The sequence below is a fragment of the Mauremys mutica genome, chromosome 6 (genome assembly GCF_020497125.1).
Source record: "Mauremys mutica isolate MM-2020 ecotype Southern chromosome 6, ASM2049712v1, whole genome shotgun sequence".
NCBI lineage: Eukaryota > Metazoa > Chordata > Testudines > Geoemydidae > Mauremys > Mauremys mutica.
In genome coordinates, this window is record NC_059077.1 from 40002928 (window position 1) to 40024028 (window position 21101).

Consider the following 21101-nt stretch of genomic DNA (forward strand, 5'->3'; position numbering starts at 1 on the left):
TTTTAAAATGTTTAAGAAGCTTCATTTAAAATTAAATTAAAATGCAAAGCCTGCCGGATCAGTGGCCAGGACCTGGGCAGTGTGAGCGCCACAGAAAATCAGCTCGCGTGCTGCTTTTGGCACACGTGCCATAGGTTGCCTACGCCTGAGCTAGACCATAGTTCAGACCTAAGTTTCCCTGATAGGCTGGAAAGCTCCTGATTTCTGGAGCCTCTTTCCAATCACCTGCTCCTATCTTCTGCTGTTATAGGGAGAGCAATATTGGGAGATAGTTGTGTGGAGGAGTATATTATGTTGCTGAGGTAGTGTCTTAGAGGGCTGCTCTAGGACACTAACTCAGAGATTCCTAGGAGTCCTCTGAGATTTGACCCATAGAGCCCCTACTTAGATCATAGGCCCAACCTGCCCACACCATTAAGATATGGCAAGAGCACAAGGCAATATTTTGGATAGAGTGGTGGTACATAGGCAGCTATTTTTCTAATCATATTTTTATGACCATAGTGGATTGGGGACCAAGCTTTGTCCACAGATGTTGTAAACTCGTGTAAATTGTGGAGACCTGGGAAAAACAGGATTATATAGGAATGAGAGGAGCCAGCAAGAGAGAGGAGAGATAGGATTAGATGTGGGAAACTGAGGGAGAGCCAGAATGGGGGAGTTCAGGTGGCGTGAGCCAGGAAAAGAGGAGAGTAAGCTTATGTAAATGAGATAATGCCTATTTGCCAGATGTGCAGATTACTGTGTTTAAATCATTTGGGTTATAGGTCCACATTTCTGGATTTACAGCCTTAGGAGGTGTGCTATAATCTAACTAAACTAATACACCATAAAACTTGGCTGTTATGGCTATGTATTATGTTTTAACATAGTGTTACCAGAAATTATATTTGAGATATAATTATTTCTTTTGAACTGCGGAGTAGGCTCTTCATTATTTTTGTGTTTTTGTTAATTTGAAGGCTGTTTAGTGCTAATTAAATAAAAACATCTGTATGAATATTAATCCGCATTCCAAAAGTAAAGTTTACTGCTGTTTTTTGATCGCTGATATTTTGGGGATATATTGTATGTCTGTTACCATATTCAAAACTTCCTTGTATTAATATTAAAAATGGTAAGAGGAAAAACACTGAGATGGAGTTCAACGGTTTGTCAATGTAAGTCTTCTATTGTTTGGTCATAATTCCAACTATAGTAATTAGACAATATGATACAAGGGATTCAGCATTTTATACTATGTCCATTTCTGTGGATCTGAGCTTTCAGGGCAGTTTTTTTTACTTTGTTAGATTCGAGTGAGAATTGAAAAAGATCCAGAGCTAGGATTTAGTATATCAGGAGGAGTTGGCGGTAGAGGAAACCCATTCAGACCTGATGATGATGTGAGTATTTCATATATATATGTACCTGTTTAAAACATCTTTTGTCTTTAAAACAACTCTTAAGATAGGTTTGTTTGACATGCTTCACTTTAAATTATAATAAATGACCTGGCACATATTACCTCTTTGGTGCACTACACAGTATCTCATACATACTTGTGAGGTTTTTAATTGGGACCAAGTGTATTTAGAGCAAAACAATAGTCAGTACTTATATAGTACTTTTCATCTTCAAAACACTAAGAGATTTATTAAATGACAAAAACTGAAGGTGAAAGGTTAAGTGACTTGTCTACAGGTATGGAGTCAGTGATGGGTAACATTAGAACTCAAGCTCTCAGTCTTTTCCAATCCACTACACCACACTGCCTTTCCAAATAGTGTTGACTGGAACAAAGAGGTTATCTCCAGAATTTTTTCCCCTTTAAGTGTTGTGTCACTTCCCATCCATACAACAGATGGAAAGCGGCAGATGGAATTAACCTCTCCATGACCCTTTTTTATTATTTTTTCAACTACCGGTAACAATATTATCATTAGTATTATTATTATTTATAAAATATCCAAATGTGCTATTGTTTATTTCTTTTAGGTGCTATAAAATGAACAATAAAAGTGTGCTAAGCACTTCACGGGCATATTAGAGAATCCCCTACCTCAAAGAGCTTAGAATCTAAGTATACAAAAAATAAGCAAGGGATTGGGGAAGGGAAGCAAACATACGAGCAAGTGATTTGAGATAGTGTTTGAAATGCATTGTTGTCTGATGCTTGTAGGGTGTTCTTTTCCTTTCATTTCCTTCCCTTATTGATTCCATTCTATTTTCTCTCCAACCCATGCCCATTTGCTCACTACCGAGCTCTAGCCCTACTGTCTCACCTCCACAGTCCTTGCCTGTTAGCTAACTCCTGTCCGGTCACACACAAGGTGCTCCAGCTCCTCCCATATTTTCCTCACAAATTAGTCTCATAATGCCACAAGAAATAATTGATTTGCCTGTCAGTGCTTCTTACACAGTAAGTTCTGTGGGGCTTGGAGTTTGTTTGTTTTTTTGTCAAGCTAAAGTTGATTGTCTTTACTGTAGGGTTGTGGGGAAGGGAGACTGGCTTACAAAAGTGAGGGAACTGAAGAGTGGAAGGTGAGACTTGTAATAAAGTTGGAGTTTTGTGCAGGAGAGAGGTTATGAAAATTGAGATAGAAAGGGATGAAAGTAGTTTGGCCAAATTACAGCACATGAAAGTTAGTGGTGGGGACAATCTAGGTTGGGTGAATGGTAGAATGTTAGAAACGTCAAGCATTATAAACAAGATAACAGTGAATTATGGAGTTTAAAATTACAATGTCTCTTAAAGGGAAAAGGATTTAGCTTAGAGCCATTACATCGAGTGTCGGTACTACATTTTGACACGTGATATACATCTGGCAGTTTAAACAAAGGGGTTAATTTAAAATTCAGATGGAGAAATATTTTCCCTTCAGTGTTCCAATTAATGCAATTCTTCTGTCTTTAATCTCTAAAAAGATTTTAATCATAAAAGTCAATGAACCAATTATTTTTCAGTATTTCACATTCTCTTCTGTTTAGTGTGGAAAAATCAAAGAATATCTTTAGTTACAATGGCTCCAATATCTACTAAATAAGGTCAATCAGAATTCTTCTTTTCCGCCCTATTTGTTTTTACAGGGTATATTTGTAACCAGAGTGCAGCCTGAAGGACCAGCATCTAAATTGTTGCAGCCTGGAGATAAAATAATTCAGGTACTGTAATTGTAATAATTCTGTTTAATGTACATAGTCCTTGTCTGTATGTTTGTTTGGTCAGTCAGTGCCTTTCATTTTTATGGCTAGTAGTGGCAGACTGCATTCAAGTTTAGTACTTACATTCTTTACATAGTTTTATCAATATCTCTTCCAAAAGAAGTCTTAGAAAACCAGTTATACTCTTACGTTTGAGTATTTTTCAGATATATATTAGTATCTCAATTACAGTGCAGCCTAAAAACAAACAACTTACGAAAGTAAAAGCATTTTGATAGACAACATAAGTTACCTAACATAAGATAAAGCCACCCAGAATACAGACTTGGACTTGAGATTGAGCTGCTCCAGCTAAATGATTGCCTGCATTTGAGTGAGGCTTAAATAGTTCTGTGCAAATTAGTTCTTCTCATCAGTGCTGGGAAATGTGACTGGCTTTGGATCTTAAAGGGTGCAAGTACTCTTCCATTATAAGTGCAGAAATCTTTATAGTTATTTTTACAGTGGGGTTTTAGGTGGGTGTGTGTTTGTGTGCAAACTTACATAACTGTTGATTAAGACACGTGGGAGATATGTGAATTACTGTTCTGTATTTTGTAAAATCGAATGTGTGTGGCAGGTAGCCTTCTGTTGGAATGGATTGTTATTCCTGATATTTGTATGATATTTCAGTAGTTAAATTTTCCCATTGTTGCTGGACTGGCTATATGTGGGTTGGTTTTTTGAAGGAATTCATTCTCTGAAAAAGAGCAGAGAGAAAATGTCTGGTGAATGTGCTGAGGCAGTAATTACAGGTACTTTCATTTTTCAGAATTACTAGGCCATATTTTGCTCTATGTCAGGTTTTGCTATTCGTGATGATTCTATTTTTCTCATGTAAATTGTAAAGCAGGATCTGGCAGTGGCAGAATGGAAAACCTGTCCTATGCGGCCACAGTGCCAGTTACACAACATATGTATTTGTGTGGTTTAATGAAGCTTCCCTGAAGCTGCTAAAGAGAGAATCCACAGTTGTACACAAATCTGCTAATCGCACCTTTGTACACCTCACAACCTCTGTGTTTCTAAAGCACAAAAGCATCTCTGGGTTTGGATGTCTTTAGCCCTGGTCTGGATACAAAGAATGGTCTCAGAAGGTTATTGCTGTCTCAGGAAAACATAAATTAAATGTACATCATAATGTAAAATTTAGGCCTGACTGGTGACTGTGCTTTGGATATCAGTAGGAAGGTTAAGATCTGAAATTGGTCCTGTACAGCCGTGGTTCTCAACCAGGAGTATGTGTACCCCACGGCAGGGGTGAGCTGGAGCCGGTTCGCACCGGTTCGCACGAACCCATTGTTAAATTTAGAAGCGGTTTTAGAACCGCTTGTTAACTAGCTTCCCTGCGAGGGAAGCTTTGATGGGCTCTGCCTGGGAAGCCTGTAATTCCTCCTCCCGGCCGCCAGGGGGCGCTGCACTGTGCTGCGAGAGCCATGTGAGCTGCCTCCTGGCCCTGTTGCTGCTCCTGCTCTTTGGACCTCTGGCCCTGGGGCTCCTGCTGCTGCCCCGTGAGTCCCCGGCTGCGTCCTGCTGCTCCCAGCCGCCCCCCCCCCCCCCGTGTGAGTATCTGCGCCCCTCCCCCGCCTTCCCTGCCCGCAGCCACCCCCTGCCACACCCCCTGCCCGCAGCCAGCCACAGCCACCCCTGCCCACAGCCACCCCCTGCCCCACCCCATGCCCGCCCCCTGCCCACAGCCGCCCCCTGCCCGCAGCCGCCCCCTGCCCGCAGCCACCGACAACCACCCCCCTGCCCCCAGCCAGCCCCTGCCCACAGCCGCCCCCTGCCCGCAGCCAGCCCCTGCCCACAGCCACCCGCAGCCAGCCCCTGCCCGCAGCCAGCCCCTGCCCGCAGCCAGCTCTGCCCGCAGCCAGCCCCTGCCCCCAGCCAGCCCCTGCCCACAGCCGCCCTCTGCCCCACCCCCTGCCCACAGCCGCCCGCAGCCGCCCCCTGCCCGCAGCCACCCACCGCCACCCCCCTGCCCCCAGCCACCCCCTGCCCCTGCCCGCAGCCAGCCACAGCCACCCCCTGCCCACAGCCGCCCTCTGCCCGCAGCCAGCCCCTGCCCACAGCTGCCCTCTGCCCCACCCCCTGCCCACAGCCACCCGCAGCCAGCCCCTGCCCACAGCCGCCCTCTGCCCCACCCCCTGCCCACAGCCACCCGCAGCCAGCCCTTGCCCACAGCCGCCCTCTGCCCGCAGCCAGCCCTTGCCACAGCCACCCCCTGCCTGCAGCCAGCCTCGGCCCACAGCCGCCCGCAGCCACCCCCTGCCCACAGCCACCCGCAGCCCGCCCGTCTGCATCACCTGCCCACAGCCAGCCCGTGTCACTCCCTGCCTCCAGCTAGCCCTGCCCCACGCCCCTATCTGCAGCCAGCCCCACATCCACTGGTGCCCTGCAGTTCCCAGGGCAGTAACCCTGCACACCTGCTTTAATGAGGGGGGGGGGCAGGGAGCAGCTGGGACCCACACATATGCACACCCTAGAGTGACCAGACAGCAAGTGTGAAAAATCGGGACGGGGGTGAGGGGTAATAGCCTATATAAGAAAAAGACCCAAAAATTGAGACTGTCCCTGATCACAACCCACACATGTGAAACGGAGCTCATTTCTAGTTCAGCCCCATCTTTTTAAAAAAGAACTTTAGGTAGGGTTAAAATACATCTGTATTTTCCTGGACATGTCAGGCTTTTCGGTTCTTAATCACCTCCTGGGAAAATATGGACGTATGGTAACCCTATTGGTACAAAAAATACATGCTGTCGCACATCCCTTAAATCAGAACTTTTTATAGGGAACCCGTTGTTAAATCAGAACTTTTTATAGGGAACCCGTTGTTAAGATTTTGGCAGCTCATCACTGCCCCACAGGGTACTCAGAGCTCTTCCAGTGGGTACATCAACTCATTAGATATTTGCCTAGTTTTACAACAGGCTACATAAAAAGCACTAGAGAAGTCAGAACAAACTCAAATTTCATAGACAATTATTTGTTTATACTGCTCTGTATACACTGAAATGAAAGTACAATATTTATATTCCAATTTATTTTATAATTATGGTAAAAATGAGAAGGTAAGCAATTTTTCATTAACTGTGCTGTGACACTTTTATATTTGATTGTTAGTTTTTAAGTGAGGTGAAACTTGGGGGTACACAAGACAAATCAGACTCTTGAAAGGGGTACAGTAGTCTGGAAGGTTTGAGAGCCACTACTGTCCAGTTCTTGGCTTATGAGTAGTTACCCAGCTTTTGCTCTTCAATATGGAAGTCTTGCTGCAGACCACATTCACCTAAGGAGTTATTGCAGGAGCAGGATTTGGAGTAACATTTTAAACACAATATAGCTGCCACGCATCTTATTTACATGACTCTCGTTTAATTTTCTAACTCTTGCCCACTCTCCTACTCTACCTCAGTTCCACCCATTTTGAATGCTGCAAAATTCTCCTTATTTGGCTATGGTAGTAAAAAGTAGCGAGCATTGTTCAGCTCAAACCTACAGATGTTTGGACTGTTAACTTTTATCAAAGATTAAGCTAAATTCTAGGTATGACTGACAGAGTAGTAGTCAAAAATTGGTTTTAAATCTCCACTTTAATGGCTTTGTTATGCCAGTAACATAGCAGCAATGCTTTCTGAAGCTGTCCAGGAAGACGTGTCTAAATACTACCCGTCTTTATGGTATTCTTCTTTTGGCTACATCATGATGAAGTCTCTTTTTTATTAAACAATTCACTACTTTGAGTGCAGGAGGGGGCTCAGAGCTGGAGGTTGGGGTGCAGGAGGGGTTTTTGGGTGCCAGATCTGGGTGGTGCTCACCTTGGGCGGCGCCCCGCAAGCAGCAACATGTCCCTGCTGCTCCTAGGCTGAGGCGCATCCAGGCAGCTCTGCACACTGCCTCTTCCCGCAGGCACCGGCCCCGCAGCTCCCATTGGCTGCGATTCCTGGCCAATGGGAGCTGCAGAGCCAGTACATGGGGCAGGGGCAGCGCACTGAGCCCCCATGACTGTTCCTCCGCCTAGGAGCAGCAGGAATATGTTGCCACTTCTAGGGAGCCATGTGGAGTCAGGTAGGGAGCCTGACGGTTCCACGCCAACTGGACTTTTAATGACTATCAGAAATACTAGTTTCTAGAGCTTTCCGGTTAGTAACATGCCGGATAACACAGCTTTTACTGTATTAATCATGAATGATATGGTAGAAGAAAATGGAGGTGCAGGTAATAAATTTGCAGATGGCTGGGTAGATCCTTACAGAGTTGCTTGCTTGCATGATTCTGATATCACCACTAAGAGGTGATCTCTTGTTTAGTGAACACTGCTGCTGCTATACTGATTAGGACCGAGAGTCCCCCTAGATTTGAACAAGGAGTCAGCTACTGGATTTCTTGAACGGGCAGAGCCCATGGAATAATAGAGGTGGATGCCCCCAGAAAAAAATATAGTTGCTGTAAATGAAGGACAAATCCCAAAGAAGTGTGGCTCCTGAAGTATTGCAGAAGACTTGGAGCTCTGAGGGTAGAGAGAGGATCTAATTTGGCTGCGTGAAAAATTTATATGGGCTCACTCTTGTTGAAAAATTAGCAAAGAATCCTGTGGCACCTTATAGACTAACAGAGGTTTTGGAGCATGAGCTTTCGTGGGTGAATACCCACGAAACTATATTTTTTTCTGGGGGCATCCACCTCTATTATTCCATGGGCTCTGCCCATTCAAGAAATCATGCATGCATGCATCCGACAAAGTGGGTATTCACCCACGAAAGCTCATGCTCCAAAACCTCTGTTAGTCTATAACCTCCGTTAGTCTATAAGGTGCCTCTGAAAGTCTATAAGGTGCCACAGGATTCTTTGCTGCTTTTAGAGATCCAGACTAACACGGCTACCCCTCTGATAGTTGAAAAATTAGTATCTTGAGCATCAGAGTAGCACACTGGGTGTAAAATCCTCCCTCTCCTCTTTTAAAAATAAACGTCAGCCTTTAATAGACTTAATCCACCATAGATTCCAAAACTGTGGTGCACAATAGTCATTATACTCAGTGCACAATATATACAGTAACTCCTTGCTTAATGATTTTCTTCCAAATCCGATTTCCCCATAAGAATTAATGTAAAAATGGTTAGGTTCCAGGAATTTTTTTTTGGCGAGACATTATATAGATATACAGTATAAGTTTTAAACAAACAATTTAATACCCTATACAGCAATGATGATTGTGAAGCTTGGTTGAGGTGATGGAGTCAGAGGGTGAAAGAGGGTGGATCGTCCGGTTACTCCTCTTGCTGTTTTTTTCCAAAGTGCTGGGGTGTGCTCAACCGCAGGCCCGCCCCCCACTCCACCCTTTCCCCCAAGGCCCCACCCCTGCCCCACCTCTTCCCACCCCTGCTGCACCCCCTCTCCCTGAGCACGCATGTCCTCACTCCTCCCCCCAGCCTCCTGAAGGCCACAAAACAGCTGTTTTGCAGCGTTCAGGAGGCTCAGATGTGGTGCACAGCCTCACCTCCCTCCACAGGCCGCCTGCCTGCAGCAATCAGCTGTTTTGGGGTGTTCAGGAGGCTGGGGGGAGGGTGGGACCTGCTGATCTGCAGGGCCGCTGGCGGGCGGGAGGTGCTGGGGTCGGATGGAGGGGTGCTGATAAGGGGGCTGCTGGCCAACTTTGGATCCAAGCCCCCATGGCCAAACAACATTATAAGCAAACGTTGCACAACTTTAAATGAGTATGTTCTCTAATAGATCAGCAATGTAACAATGAGACATTAACCAGGATGACGTTAAGTGAGGAGTTACTGTACTATATTCATTTTTTCTTTGTGAGAAAGGGCACCTGTGTTCCATTTATTAACTTTGTCTAGTGGTGCAGTCATACGAAATCAAGAAGAGATGGGATTTATATGCTTTTTCAGTTCTGGTTCCTCCATTTTGGGTAGCTGAAAATGTGTCCCTGTCGCCAATCTTTGGAGGAAAATTCTTCCACAAACACTTAAACATGCTGATCAGTTCACTTCCCTATCTTACAATACAGAATGTTTCTGCCACACCATGAACAATCTAATGTGAAAACCTATAGAGTTTTATTGCTAAAATTAAAGACAAGTTGCTGTTAGTTAAAACTCAAGTTACAAATAACATGTCCTGGGGACATTATTAATAAAATATAATTTCCTTCTTAGGCTAATGGATACAGCTTCATCAATATTGATCATGGACAAGCGGTGTCCTTGCTGAAGACTTTTCAGAACACAGTGGAACTCATAATTGTGCGAGAGGTTTCTTCATAAATAGTCTGGGGAAAAAACCAGCAAGATTCATCAAAGGACTTGTGGGAAACTGAATATTTTGATTATTTTTATATATGAAAGGAACTTGAAAAAATTATGATCAAAATTTGTACAGTAATGAAATATTGAACTTGTGGTTATGGGGAAGAACCACTGTATAGAACATACAGGAAACCATTTTTGAAATGCATATGGTGAATAACCCTGGTTACATTTTTAAGCATTATAGCAATCAAGGATCACTCCTCCAAGAACAGACCTGTGTTGTTTTTGTACAGATGGTAGGTTTATTTTTGGATAATTCATACACATTACTAAACTTTGTGCAAGGCTGTGAGAAGCCTCAGTTGTAGCCAGTGGACAGATGGCAGGGCTGTCTGTCCTGTAACTGTTTATTGCCTTTATTTTTATTCACTGGGTATTAATGTGTTATGCTGAAACCACTTCTCTAGATATGGACAAGGGATTTGAAATGTTGGCTTTGCTATGTGCACATTGTATAGATGAATGGGTAGATGGAAGTTGGTGCTGGTTGGGTTAATTTAAAGGCCTAGTGAAGAACTATTTGCTATTAGTATCTGGAATCAAGAAAGGAGGAAACATTTGGTTAGTCAGGGAGTGTACGTCTACCAATAGAATAATGCAATAAAAGCATAATATCTTTTTAGGAAGACTATAATTACATAATTGTGAGCTTTTCAGGATTTGTTCTTATCATCGACTATCCATTTGCTATGTGTGATTCAAGTTTTTTTTTTGCATACACAATTTTTTTCAACTGTACTGTGGAGATGTGCCCAGAGGTTTTTCTCTGCCATGGAAATCCCCGATTTTGTGCAAATGGTGATACTTCTATCTTCTTTGTAATAAGTACTCAATTTTAAACGTATTTATAGATTAAAGAAAAAAATGGCCAGTTTTTAAGATTGTGTTGCCTGTAAAACCCACAAAACACACACAGAGTAAATGGGTTAGGAAAGAAGGATTAAGAAAGTCATCTTGATTTTTGCTTGGCCTTGCATTGCCTTGTTAAACTAAAAGGAAACAATACGCATGGAGCTAGGTAACCAAAGCAAGTTTGTGAAACTGTTGAACAGTGATGGGTAATTGCTGTAGGGAACTGTAGAGCAAAAGGATGGGGTACTTGGAACCCACCAGTTTGTAACAATATTTCTTAAAGGGCTGTTCCTACAGGAAACATTAAATGTGAACTAGACACTTCAGAGTCATTAAAGGGTTTCTAACTATATTAATGTAATAGTGATTTACCACAGGCTGCCTTCGTTCCTTATTACTGTATAAAATATTTGATTATACTTTTGTTTGCCTGAAACATTAACTTTTTCTCTTTTTTTCCTATGTAATTGAGTAGAGATTGCATAATCTGCCGTGGTAATTAAAACATGGTCGTTATGGACCAGGGAAAAGTGCCATAGAAGACCAATAACTGTTTTTAATCAGGGCTAATTATTAGCTCATCATTGGAGCAATATTCATTTGTTGCAATTCATTTTTAATAAATAAATATAAGTTCATAGTTTTAAACTGGTAGAAATTGCCTTTTCAACCCATATGTAATAAAATGTTTTTTAATAAAGCTAGCAAAAACACCAGCCCACTTTAGTTTTTGGAAAAATGAGCTGGAACATAAAGGAATTATACATAGCTAGCTGAAATAAACAGGCAGTACTTTTTAAATATGTGAACTCCAATATTATTGCACTTCTTTCAAAACTGTTAATCTGTTGCTTCTTGTACTGTGTATAGTTCTAATAATTTTAACTGAAACCCTTTAACAACTCTTTGTATATTATAATTTTTAGTTGATTTTCTGTAATATTTACATAGGAATTGATTTTTTTAATATTAGCAGAAGTGTGCTGTATTTTGATAAAATTCACTTATTTTCTGTGTGCTTTACTCTTTACAGAAAAGAACAAAAATATAGCTATATAATGGCAGGCTTCCGCATTCCTTTTTTTCCCCCTAAGACTTTTTAATTTCTCAATATATTTTTTTATTGACAATGCAAAATGATCACATGACGTCTTCATTGCTTTTAATCATACTATTTTTAATCACACTCTGCCTTTTAAAGGGAATACTTGCAGATAAATGCTAATTTAACTTGACCTGATACATAAACTGTAACTTTGAGGAGGGAAACGTCCAAAAACCAGAACTGATTCTTTACTGATCTTGAACTTATTTTAACTTTGTGTATATTATACAGTAGGGTTAAATAGTTCAGTTAGGGTTTCTACTGTTGCAAATGTTGTAACATTTTTCTTTAATGTTAACAGAAGGTTTAAACTATGTTGTGTCAATTAACTTAATTTGTAAGGTTGTGTATTGCAGAAAAATACTGTTACCAAAAACATTGGTTTGGCTATGGTATAACTGTAGGAGTTTAGTACTTCTTGTGGAAATACTTGGCCAAAGTCTGTCTTCAAGAAATCAGCAAACTAACCATGAAATAAAATATTGATGGTATTGATTTTACAAAGAAAATATTGGAGGTGTTTTTTAAAAATGTATTGAAAATGGTTAGGAGGTTAAAAAAAATCAGCATTCATGTTTTTTTGGAGAGTGGGACGAGAGGTCTGTTTAATTAGTCCATTCAAAATACAGGAGGAGGAGAACAGTATCAAACAAAAGAAAATCAATTTCATCAACCCAAGTGTGAAATTAATAAAGTTTACATCAACTCAATGTTCTTGCTCATCATAACAATTCATTAAAGAATCAGTTCAACTGACAATGAAATTTCCCCTGTATTTATTATGTAAATATTTTTCTGACTTCCTTTTTTGGACTGGAGTTTAAAAAGTGTGTATATACTTGAAAGCATTCTATGAACACAAACAGCAATAAGCAACACACAGAATCAAGCCTTGATGATTGATTTGCTGTACTACATTTTTTTAGAATTATTTCTTTGTCAGCAGTTATGAAATGTTTTTATTGATCAGCATTTATCCAACATTCCAAATTTTTGTATATAATGAGATAACACATGGAGAATAGATAATAAACTAATGCTCTTTAAAGCTGTGTGTAACTTACTTATTTAATACTTAGAAAGTTCTCCAGAACATATTTTTCTATAGTTTCATATCATTTGCATAATACACACCTCAGTTTTTAATCAAAATGTATTAGTACAGATTCACATATGCCTAGTAGGATTTCATGTGAATGCTTAAGGGTCTACTTCAGTGGATTGTGCTGCAGGACTGGGTCAGAATTTTGGTCAGACACTTAAAGGTAAAGACTTTATAGATATTTGTTTAAAAAAATATTACTGTTTATAGTTCCAAGTCAGCTATAACTGTGGATATGTCCATTGTTGTTCCATTGAGGCTGCCGTTTCCAAAACCAAGGGAATTTAACACAGATGTAAACTTGTTCTCCATTGAAACCAATGGGAAAAGCACGTATTTTGAATAACAATTTGAGACTTAATTTTTTTTAATACAGTTAGGTAAATGAGGTCTGGTTTCCACTTAGGTTTATTTTATTGCTAAGGACTGTCCAGGAACCTCAGAAGAATATGGATAACCAACTGCCCTTATCACAGAGGTATGGGATGCATCAATGTGACCACTCTAGCTTCAACAGCCCCGAGGGTGGGTGAGGTCAGGCAGCAGAATCAGAGGGTATTTTGGGGAGCAGTCTGATTTGAGAGGACTGGATTACTTGAATTCTTTGAAGAGGTCAACAAGCATGTGACCAAAAGGGAATCCAGTTGTTATAGTGTACTTAAATTTTCAGAAAGCCTTTGACTTAAGAGCCTCACCAAAGGCTCTTAAGCAAAGCAAGCTGTCCTGGGATAAGTGGGAAGGTCCTCTCATGGATAGGAAACAAAGGGTAGGAATAAATGGTCAGTTTTCAGAATGGAGAGAGGTAAATACTAGTGTCCCAAAGGGGTCTGTACTGGGACCAGTCCTATTCAACATACTCATAAATGATCTGGAAAAAGGGGTAAACAGTGAGGTGGCAAAAATTGCAGACGATACAAAACTACTAAAGATAGTTAATTCCCAGTCTCTCAAAACTGGGTGACTGAGCAAAATGGCAGATGACATTCAGTGTCGATAAATGCAAAGTAATGCACATTGGAAAACATAATCCAAACTATACATATACAATGATGAGGTCTAAATTAGCTGTTTACCACTCAAGAGATCTTTGCGCCATTGTGGATAGTTCTCTGAAAGTATCTACTCAATGTGCAGCGGCAGTCAAAAAAGAATGTTTTTTGACAGTATGTTGGGAATCATTAAGAAAGGGATAGATGAGACAGAAAATATCATACTACCCCTATATAAATCCATGGTATGCCCACATCTTGAATACTGCCTGCAGATTTGGTCGCCCCCTCTCAAACAAGATAGATTGGAAAAGGTTCAGAAAGGGGCAACAAAAATGATTAGGGGTATGGAACAGCTTCCATATGAGGAGAGATTAAAAAGACTGGAACTTTTTCAGCTCGGAAAAAAGACGACTAAGGGATATGATTGAGATCTATAAAATCATGACTGGTGTGGAGAAAGTAAATAAAGTGTTGTTCACTCATAACACAAGAACCAGGGGATCACCCAATGAAATCAATAGGCAGCAGGTTTAAAACAAACAAAAGGAAATATTTCTTCACACAGTGCTCAGCCTCTGGCCTCCCATACGAGATGCAGCAGACAATCCAGGACCTCCCCTTTGAGGGTCAGTCTTTGTTTTCCGAGAAGACTGACTCTCGTCTGCATAGCCTCAAGGACTCTCGAGTCACCTTGAAGTCCCTGGGACTCCACACCCCTGCCACCCAACGAAGGCACTTTAGATCCCAGGCCCCTCAGAGGAATTATCAACCTCAGGGTAGGCAGGATGGGTCATGCAGGAGAAATAGGAACTCAAGGAAGAGACCTCATCCCTCCTCTGGCCAGTCTAAACCCTCCTTAGGCCCAAAACTGGCCTTTTGAATGTGCTCTTGGGGGCGATGCACTGGATTCATCCTGCCTTACCTTTTCATCCCATCTATCCCCTTTCTACTATGCATGAGCCCATATTATATCAGACCACTGGGTGCTCTGCATGGTAGAGGGGGGATATTCACTCCAATTTTCTGCCCTCCTGCGCTTCCACCCCCCTTCCCCATCCCTCTTCAGGGACCCTTCTCATGAGCAACTCCTCATACATGAAGGGCAATCGCTCCTCTTGCTGGGGGCAGTGGAAGAGGTTCCTCCGGAGCAGAAGGGTAAGGGCTTCTATTCCCGCTATTTCCTAATACCAAAAGCCAAAGGCAGGCTCAGGCCCATCCGAGACCTGAGAGAGCTCAACAAGTTCATAAGAAACTCAAGTTCCAAATGGTCTCCTGGGGCTCCATCATCCCTTCCTTGGATCCAGAGGACTGGAATGCCGCCCTCTACTTGAAGGATGCATATTTTCATATAGCAATCACACCATCCCACAGAAAATACTGCAGAGAATACAGGTAGGGACTAGTTACCAGTAACTAGAGGTTCTTTGAGATGTGTGGTCTCTTATCTGTATTCCACTACCTGCCCTCCAATTCCCTCTGCTTCAGACTGGATTCCATTACAGTAAGGAGGAGACTGGAGAGGTGTTGACCTGCACTATGTTATACCCTCAGCTGGGAGCACAAGGAGATGCACTATGCATGTGCGAGTCAACAGACACGGCTAAGAAATGCTTCCAGACTTTGGCCCATAGCAGTGCACCCACATGCGGAATACAGATAGGGACCATGCATCTCCAAGAACCTCCAATTCCAGGTAACTGGTCTCCTCTTTTGGTTCGCTGGCTGTTCTGAAAAAAAACAAAAAAACCCCACAAAATTCAGATTGTGTTGAACCAAATCCAAACTTCAGTGACTTGAAAAAGTCCATTTAATCTGCAATGAAGTGTTTTGTTCAATTGAAACTCTTATTTCCAGGCATTTTTAAAGGACTACACTCAAACACATAAAATAATAACACTGGCCCAGTGGTTAGAGTAATCACCTGAGATGTGGGAGACCTAGGTCTGAATCCACTTACTGGAATCTCCCCACTCTTAAAAGGGTGCCTTAAGCACTGTGCTAATGGTTATGCTGGAGTGGGTCTCTCTCAATTTCTCCTGTAGAAGGTACATATTCTCTATAAATAATTGGTCATTGGAGCAGGAACTTCAACTTGGCTCTCATGCCACCAGGGGTGAAACTAACTTAAAGGACTTACCGGTACTGCAGAGTCCTTAGGAGGGGGAGGGAGCTCACCCAGAAGAGGCGTGGCCTCTACCGGAAGAGGCCAGGGCTTTAAATCCCTGGGCACTTTAAATCAGGATTTAAAGGGCCCGGGGCTGGCGCTGCGGTAGCAGAAGCTGGAGCCCCGGGCACTTTAAATCACACCCGAGCAACCAGCTGCAGAGACAGCTAGGAGCTCCGGGGATGATTTAAAGGGCCCAGAGCTCCAGCTGCCACTACTGCAGCGGAGCCCTGGGCACTTTAAATCACCCTCGGAGGGGGCTCCCGGCTGCCGCCGCTACCCCAGTGCCCCGGCCTCTGGTGGAGCTTTAAAGGGCCCAGGGCGGTAGTGGCGGCCAAGCCCCTGGCCCTTTAAATCATCCCCGGAGCCCTGCTGACAGAGCCCTGGAGAGGCAGCAGCAGGGCTCCGGCGGCTATTTTAAGAGCTGGGGCGGTAGCGGCTGCTGCAGCCCTGGACCCTTTAAATAGCCGCTGGAGACCCGCCACCGCTACCCCAGGGCTCTGGAGACTATTTAAAGGGCCTGGGGCGGTAACTGCAGCAGGAGCCCCGGGCCCTTTAAGTCACTGCACAAGCCCTCCTGCCGCTTCCCCTGGGCTCCAGCAGCAGACCTCTGGCGGCAATTTAAAGGGCCCTGGGGCTCCAGCCGCTGCTGGGAGCCACAGGCCCTTTAAATTGCCACCAGGGGAAGCCTATCCACCCCGGTACGACACACCAGCTTACTTTCACCTCTGCATGCCACCCAGGGAACATTTATAGTTTAATTCATTAAAATTGCAATGATAATTTTCAAACTAGATTTGAGACTGTACAACTGATTTAAACCATCTTTGTTTAAATCACTCCACTATGCTTAAAATGGGATTAAAAAAGCTTTTGAACAGCAGGTTTTTATAAACCCCGAACTATTACTGATTTGAAAGCTACACAGAAAACATCATTACTTTGGACCATAACGTTTTGAATTATGGTAAAACAAAGTAAGAGCATGATCAATTTCACTCCAAAGAAATCCATTTATTTGAAACCTAAGCCAGACACTTTTATTGGCAGAGTAGATTTCCTGTGGATTTTATTTATTCAAAGTCATTTCAGTCATGCAATCCATTGATTTCAAGATACAGGCACTATGTGAAAATAGCTATGGAAACAAAACTTGATAATTATTAGAAATGCTCGCATGTTCAGAGCTGGAATGCGTACAGGAATTTTGTAGTTGGACCTCAGCTTTTACCATATCAAACACTGAACCTCCAAAGAAATTGCCTGATTTTAGGACGCAATGATAATCCTAAAATGTCTAATCCACTTACTCCCTTTTGGGAGATAGGATTTCTCCTCTCCTGTCTTACCACTTTGTTTTGCGGCAGATTCTCACAAGCAGGGAAGACATAATGTTGAGTTAATGATAGCAGCAGATACTGGGAACCAGGACTCCTGGATTCTGTGCCAGACTCTGAAAAGGGCTCAGTATGTGGCTTTGATTAATTATTTAACCTGTGTCTCATTTTACTCATTTGTAAAATGTGGAGAATAATACATCACAGGGTAAGTTGCTAAATATTAATTAAATGCTTTCAGTTCCTTTACTAAAAGGTTGCTAAACATACAAGTGTGACTATTAGTAAAGTATTATGGACCTGATTCTGCTCTCTAGCAAAATTCCTTTGGACTTCAGTGGTGCAGGACAGACTTTGTTTGACCAAATCTCCTTTAAAAGGGAAAGGCCTCGTATATCTCTAATATGGGTATATGTATGGAAATCTTATTTTAGGAAGGGGGTTGGGGAATGTCTGATCTAGTTGCAAGTCATGTAAAGAAAGTTTAGTCCAAAGATGGAAAGAATACTGAACTACCTTAGCAACCTGAGTCTACGTCTTTGGAAGGTACTTTAATGAGGAAGTTATTACTATCAAGAAAGCCAATGAGAGAGCCCCACTTTCTTGGCTAGCTGATCACAAACAGGCTTACAGGAAGAGCAGTTTAGATAAGGATAAAAAATACTTTTAGCCATTAAAGTTTGTTAAAAGCACCCTGTTGGACTTAAAAAGCAACACAGTTAACCAGAAAAGGCTTTAAAATAAACCACAAAGCTGTGAGGAAGATTAGAAATGCTGGAAGAACAAATGTTTAAAAAGGGAATGCAGTAGGCTGAGGAAGATACAGACTGTTGGAATTAAGATAATGTTTCAATCCATTTTAAGGAGAATCACTAGAAAATGCTTTAATAGGATAACCTAAGTTTGTTATATCTCCAAGTGGGTAGAGATGGGAATGGCCACAAAGTAGTTTGTTAGTATATCTGAAGTAATACCAAGTTTATATTCTGGAACAGAAATATGGAATTATAGGGAATCAGTATTATATTAACTGTCTGCAACAATTAGGACATATACCTACCGGAATAATTTCTTTTACTACTACTGTTTTGTACTTATCTAGTGCCTTCCATCTGAAGACTTGCTGCACTTTAATTAATCATTTTAATTAATTAAGCCTTATTGAAATTCCAGTTATTAAAGTATTAGCCACACTTTATAGATGGGGAAAGTGAGGCAGAAAGCAATTAAGTGACTTCCCCTAAACCCGTGGTCCCAAACCTTTTTGTGGCCAATAGCACATTCATGTTTTCAGAAGTGTGTGGCAGGCGCCAACAATTTTTCAAGGCTTATTTTGCATTTATACATTAAATACGAAAACCATCATATTTAATATTACATAATATATGAATCCATAAGATTAAAAAGGTAATTTTACATGTAAAAGATATTAAATTATTCAGCAATTACTCTCACGTTACCATGTGAATTTGCTCTTTTTTTAATCTACCTGTAAGAAAAATTAAGAAGTTTTTTACAAAATAAACATCTTATTTATTTTTAAAAACTAAAACATTGTTGAACTGCTGGTCCAAATATATTTATTATTCTTACTTTAACATAGCCAGTTATTGCTACTTGTATCTGGATTTCAACAAACAAACAAATAGGTTAAACACAAGTTAATCAGCACTCATCAGCACTTAATGGAAAATAGGTATAATTAATTCATGTGTTTTTTCTAATAAAGTCAGTATGATTTTTGGCACTGCACTTCATCAGCCAATTTTTTGTAGTTGGGAGAGTAGGATGATATTCCCGTTCGTAAGCAATCGTCAAGATGGGCATCTGTAAGCCGAGATCTGTATTTAGATTTTATGATGTTCATTGTTGAAAACAGAACTTTACATAGATAAGTGGAACCAAAATAAGATTTTATTTTGTATGCTACATTTTTTAAGGCACGAAACTTTTTTCAGTCAACCAGATTCCAGGATTTTAGAACAGGATTTTAGAACAATATCATTTTGAAGATCCAAAATTTCCAGTTCCACTTCTTCTGTTCTTACTTGAATGAGACTCGCAATTGCTGTAGCCATTTCTGTTACCTCTATTTGGCAAGTAAAAGGATTCACAAGAAAGGCAACTACAGGCTCAATGATGGTGAACTGTTGAAATCTCTTTTCAAATTGTTCCAGAAGTGTTTGAATGTGGACAACAAATGGTGATGGGTTAAAATCACTGTCACATACCATTTTCTTCATACTTGGGAAATGTACAAGAGACTTTGTCTTCATATGTGACATCCACAAGATCAGTTTTGCTTTGAATGATTTTACAGAATCTATCATTTGAGCCACATGTTTGTCTTTTCCCTGGAGTTCAAGATTTAAAATATTCAGTTTGTCAGTGATGTCGGCAAGAAAAGCCAAGTCCATTAACCAGCTGGAGTCTTCTAGTTGCTCAAAGTTCTGATTTGTGGACTTCAGAAATTCTTTGATCTCTTCAATTAGGCTTAAAAAACATGCAAGAACTTTACCTTTGCTCAGCCATCATACTTGTGTGTGCAAGATCAGAATGTTTACCACCACCATCTTCCAACAGGGCCTTAAAAAGTCGGTGTTGCAAAGGTTTTACTCAAATAGAGTAAATTATTTTAAATAACCAACAGAAAGAAACAAACAAACAGAACTCCGCTGGCCATCACCTACAGTCCTCAGCTAAAACCTCTCCAACGCATCATAAGTGATCTACAACCCAACCTGGACAACGATCCCTCGCTTTCACAGACCTGGGGAGGCAGGCCAGTCCTCGCCCACAGACAACCCGCCAACCTTAAGCATACTCTCACCAGCAACCACACACCACACCATAGTCACTCTAACTCGGGAACCAATCCATACAACAAACTTCGATGCCAACTCTGCCCACCTATTTACACCAGCAACACCATCAAAAGACCTAACCAGATCAGCCACACCATCACCAGTTCATTCACCTGCACATCCACCAATGTAATATATGCCATCATGTGCCAGTAATGCCCCTCCGCTATGTACATCGGCCAAACTGGACAATCCCTACATAAAAGGATAAATGGACACAAGTCAGATATTAGGAATGGCAATATACAAAAACTTGTAGGAAAACACTTCAACCTCCCTAGACATACAATAGCAGATTTAAAGGTAGCCATCCTGCAGCAACAAAACGTCAGGACTGAACCTCAGTTCATTTGCAAATTTGACACCATCAGCTCAGGATTAAACAAAGACTGTGAATGGCTAGCCAACTACAAAAGCAGTTTCTCCTCCCTTGGTGTTCACACCTCAACTGCTAGAAGAGGGCCTCATCCTCCCTGACTGAGCTAACCTCATTATCTCTAGACTGATTCTTGCCTGCATATTTATACCTACCCCTGGAAATTTCCACCACATGCATCTGATGAAGTGGGTATTCACCCAAGAAAGCTTATGCTCCAATATGTCTGTTAGTCTATAAGGTGCCACAGGACTCTTTGTCGCTATTTTAATAATGACATTCATGACGTGTTGAAAAGAAAGAACCTTGACCCACAAAGCTTCTTGGTGGATAATGCAATGATAAGACAAAGTTCGGAAAAGATACATTCTTCTTGCAGAGTGCAATGAATCCATTGGTGCTGCCCATCATTGCTGGTGCCCCATCAGTGGTGATCACAGACAGCTTGTTCAGTGGCATTCTGATTGATGCTGCATATGATTTGAATAAATTACAGATATCCTCGCCCTTTCATAGGCACACTTTTAGTAACTCTTCTTTTAGGGTGAAGTCACTAAATACCATCCTCACCATAACTGCCAACTGCGCTGTATCCAATATATCTGTCGACTCATCAAACTGCAGTGAAAACCAGTCATCCTTTAGCTGAGTTTGCATGTCGCTTGAAATTGCATGTATCCAGTTGTCTAACTGCAAGCCTTGTATTGCCGACAAAATCTCACGCTTGTTAGAAAATCCTTGAAGCAGGCAATCAGCACCAGTGTCATAGGTTTATTCCCCACTTTGAACTTTAGCGTTCA

General features: G+C 41.6%; 2 protein-coding genes across 16 annotated transcripts in view; one reads left to right on the forward strand and one right to left on the reverse strand.

Annotated features, from left to right (window-relative positions):
• ERBIN (erbb2 interacting protein) overlaps positions 1–12514 on the forward strand; it is a 250944-nt gene extending 238430 nt beyond the window's left edge. For all 5 annotated transcript variants that reach the window (XM_045022267.1, XM_045022272.1, XM_045022269.1 and 2 more), the window contains 3 exons: positions 1293–1385; positions 3070–3144; positions 9357–12514. In XM_045022267.1, coding sequence (XP_044878202.1) covers positions 1293–1385; positions 3070–3144; positions 9357–9464 — 276 coding nt within the window. In that variant the 3' untranslated portion in view covers positions 9465–12514. The remainder of the gene's footprint in view (positions 1–1292; positions 1386–3069; positions 3145–9356) is intronic.
• Positions 1–21101, reverse strand: part of LOC123373324 — a 73722-nt gene that overhangs the window by 40840 nt on the left and 11781 nt on the right. The gene's annotated exons all lie outside the window — the stretch shown is intronic.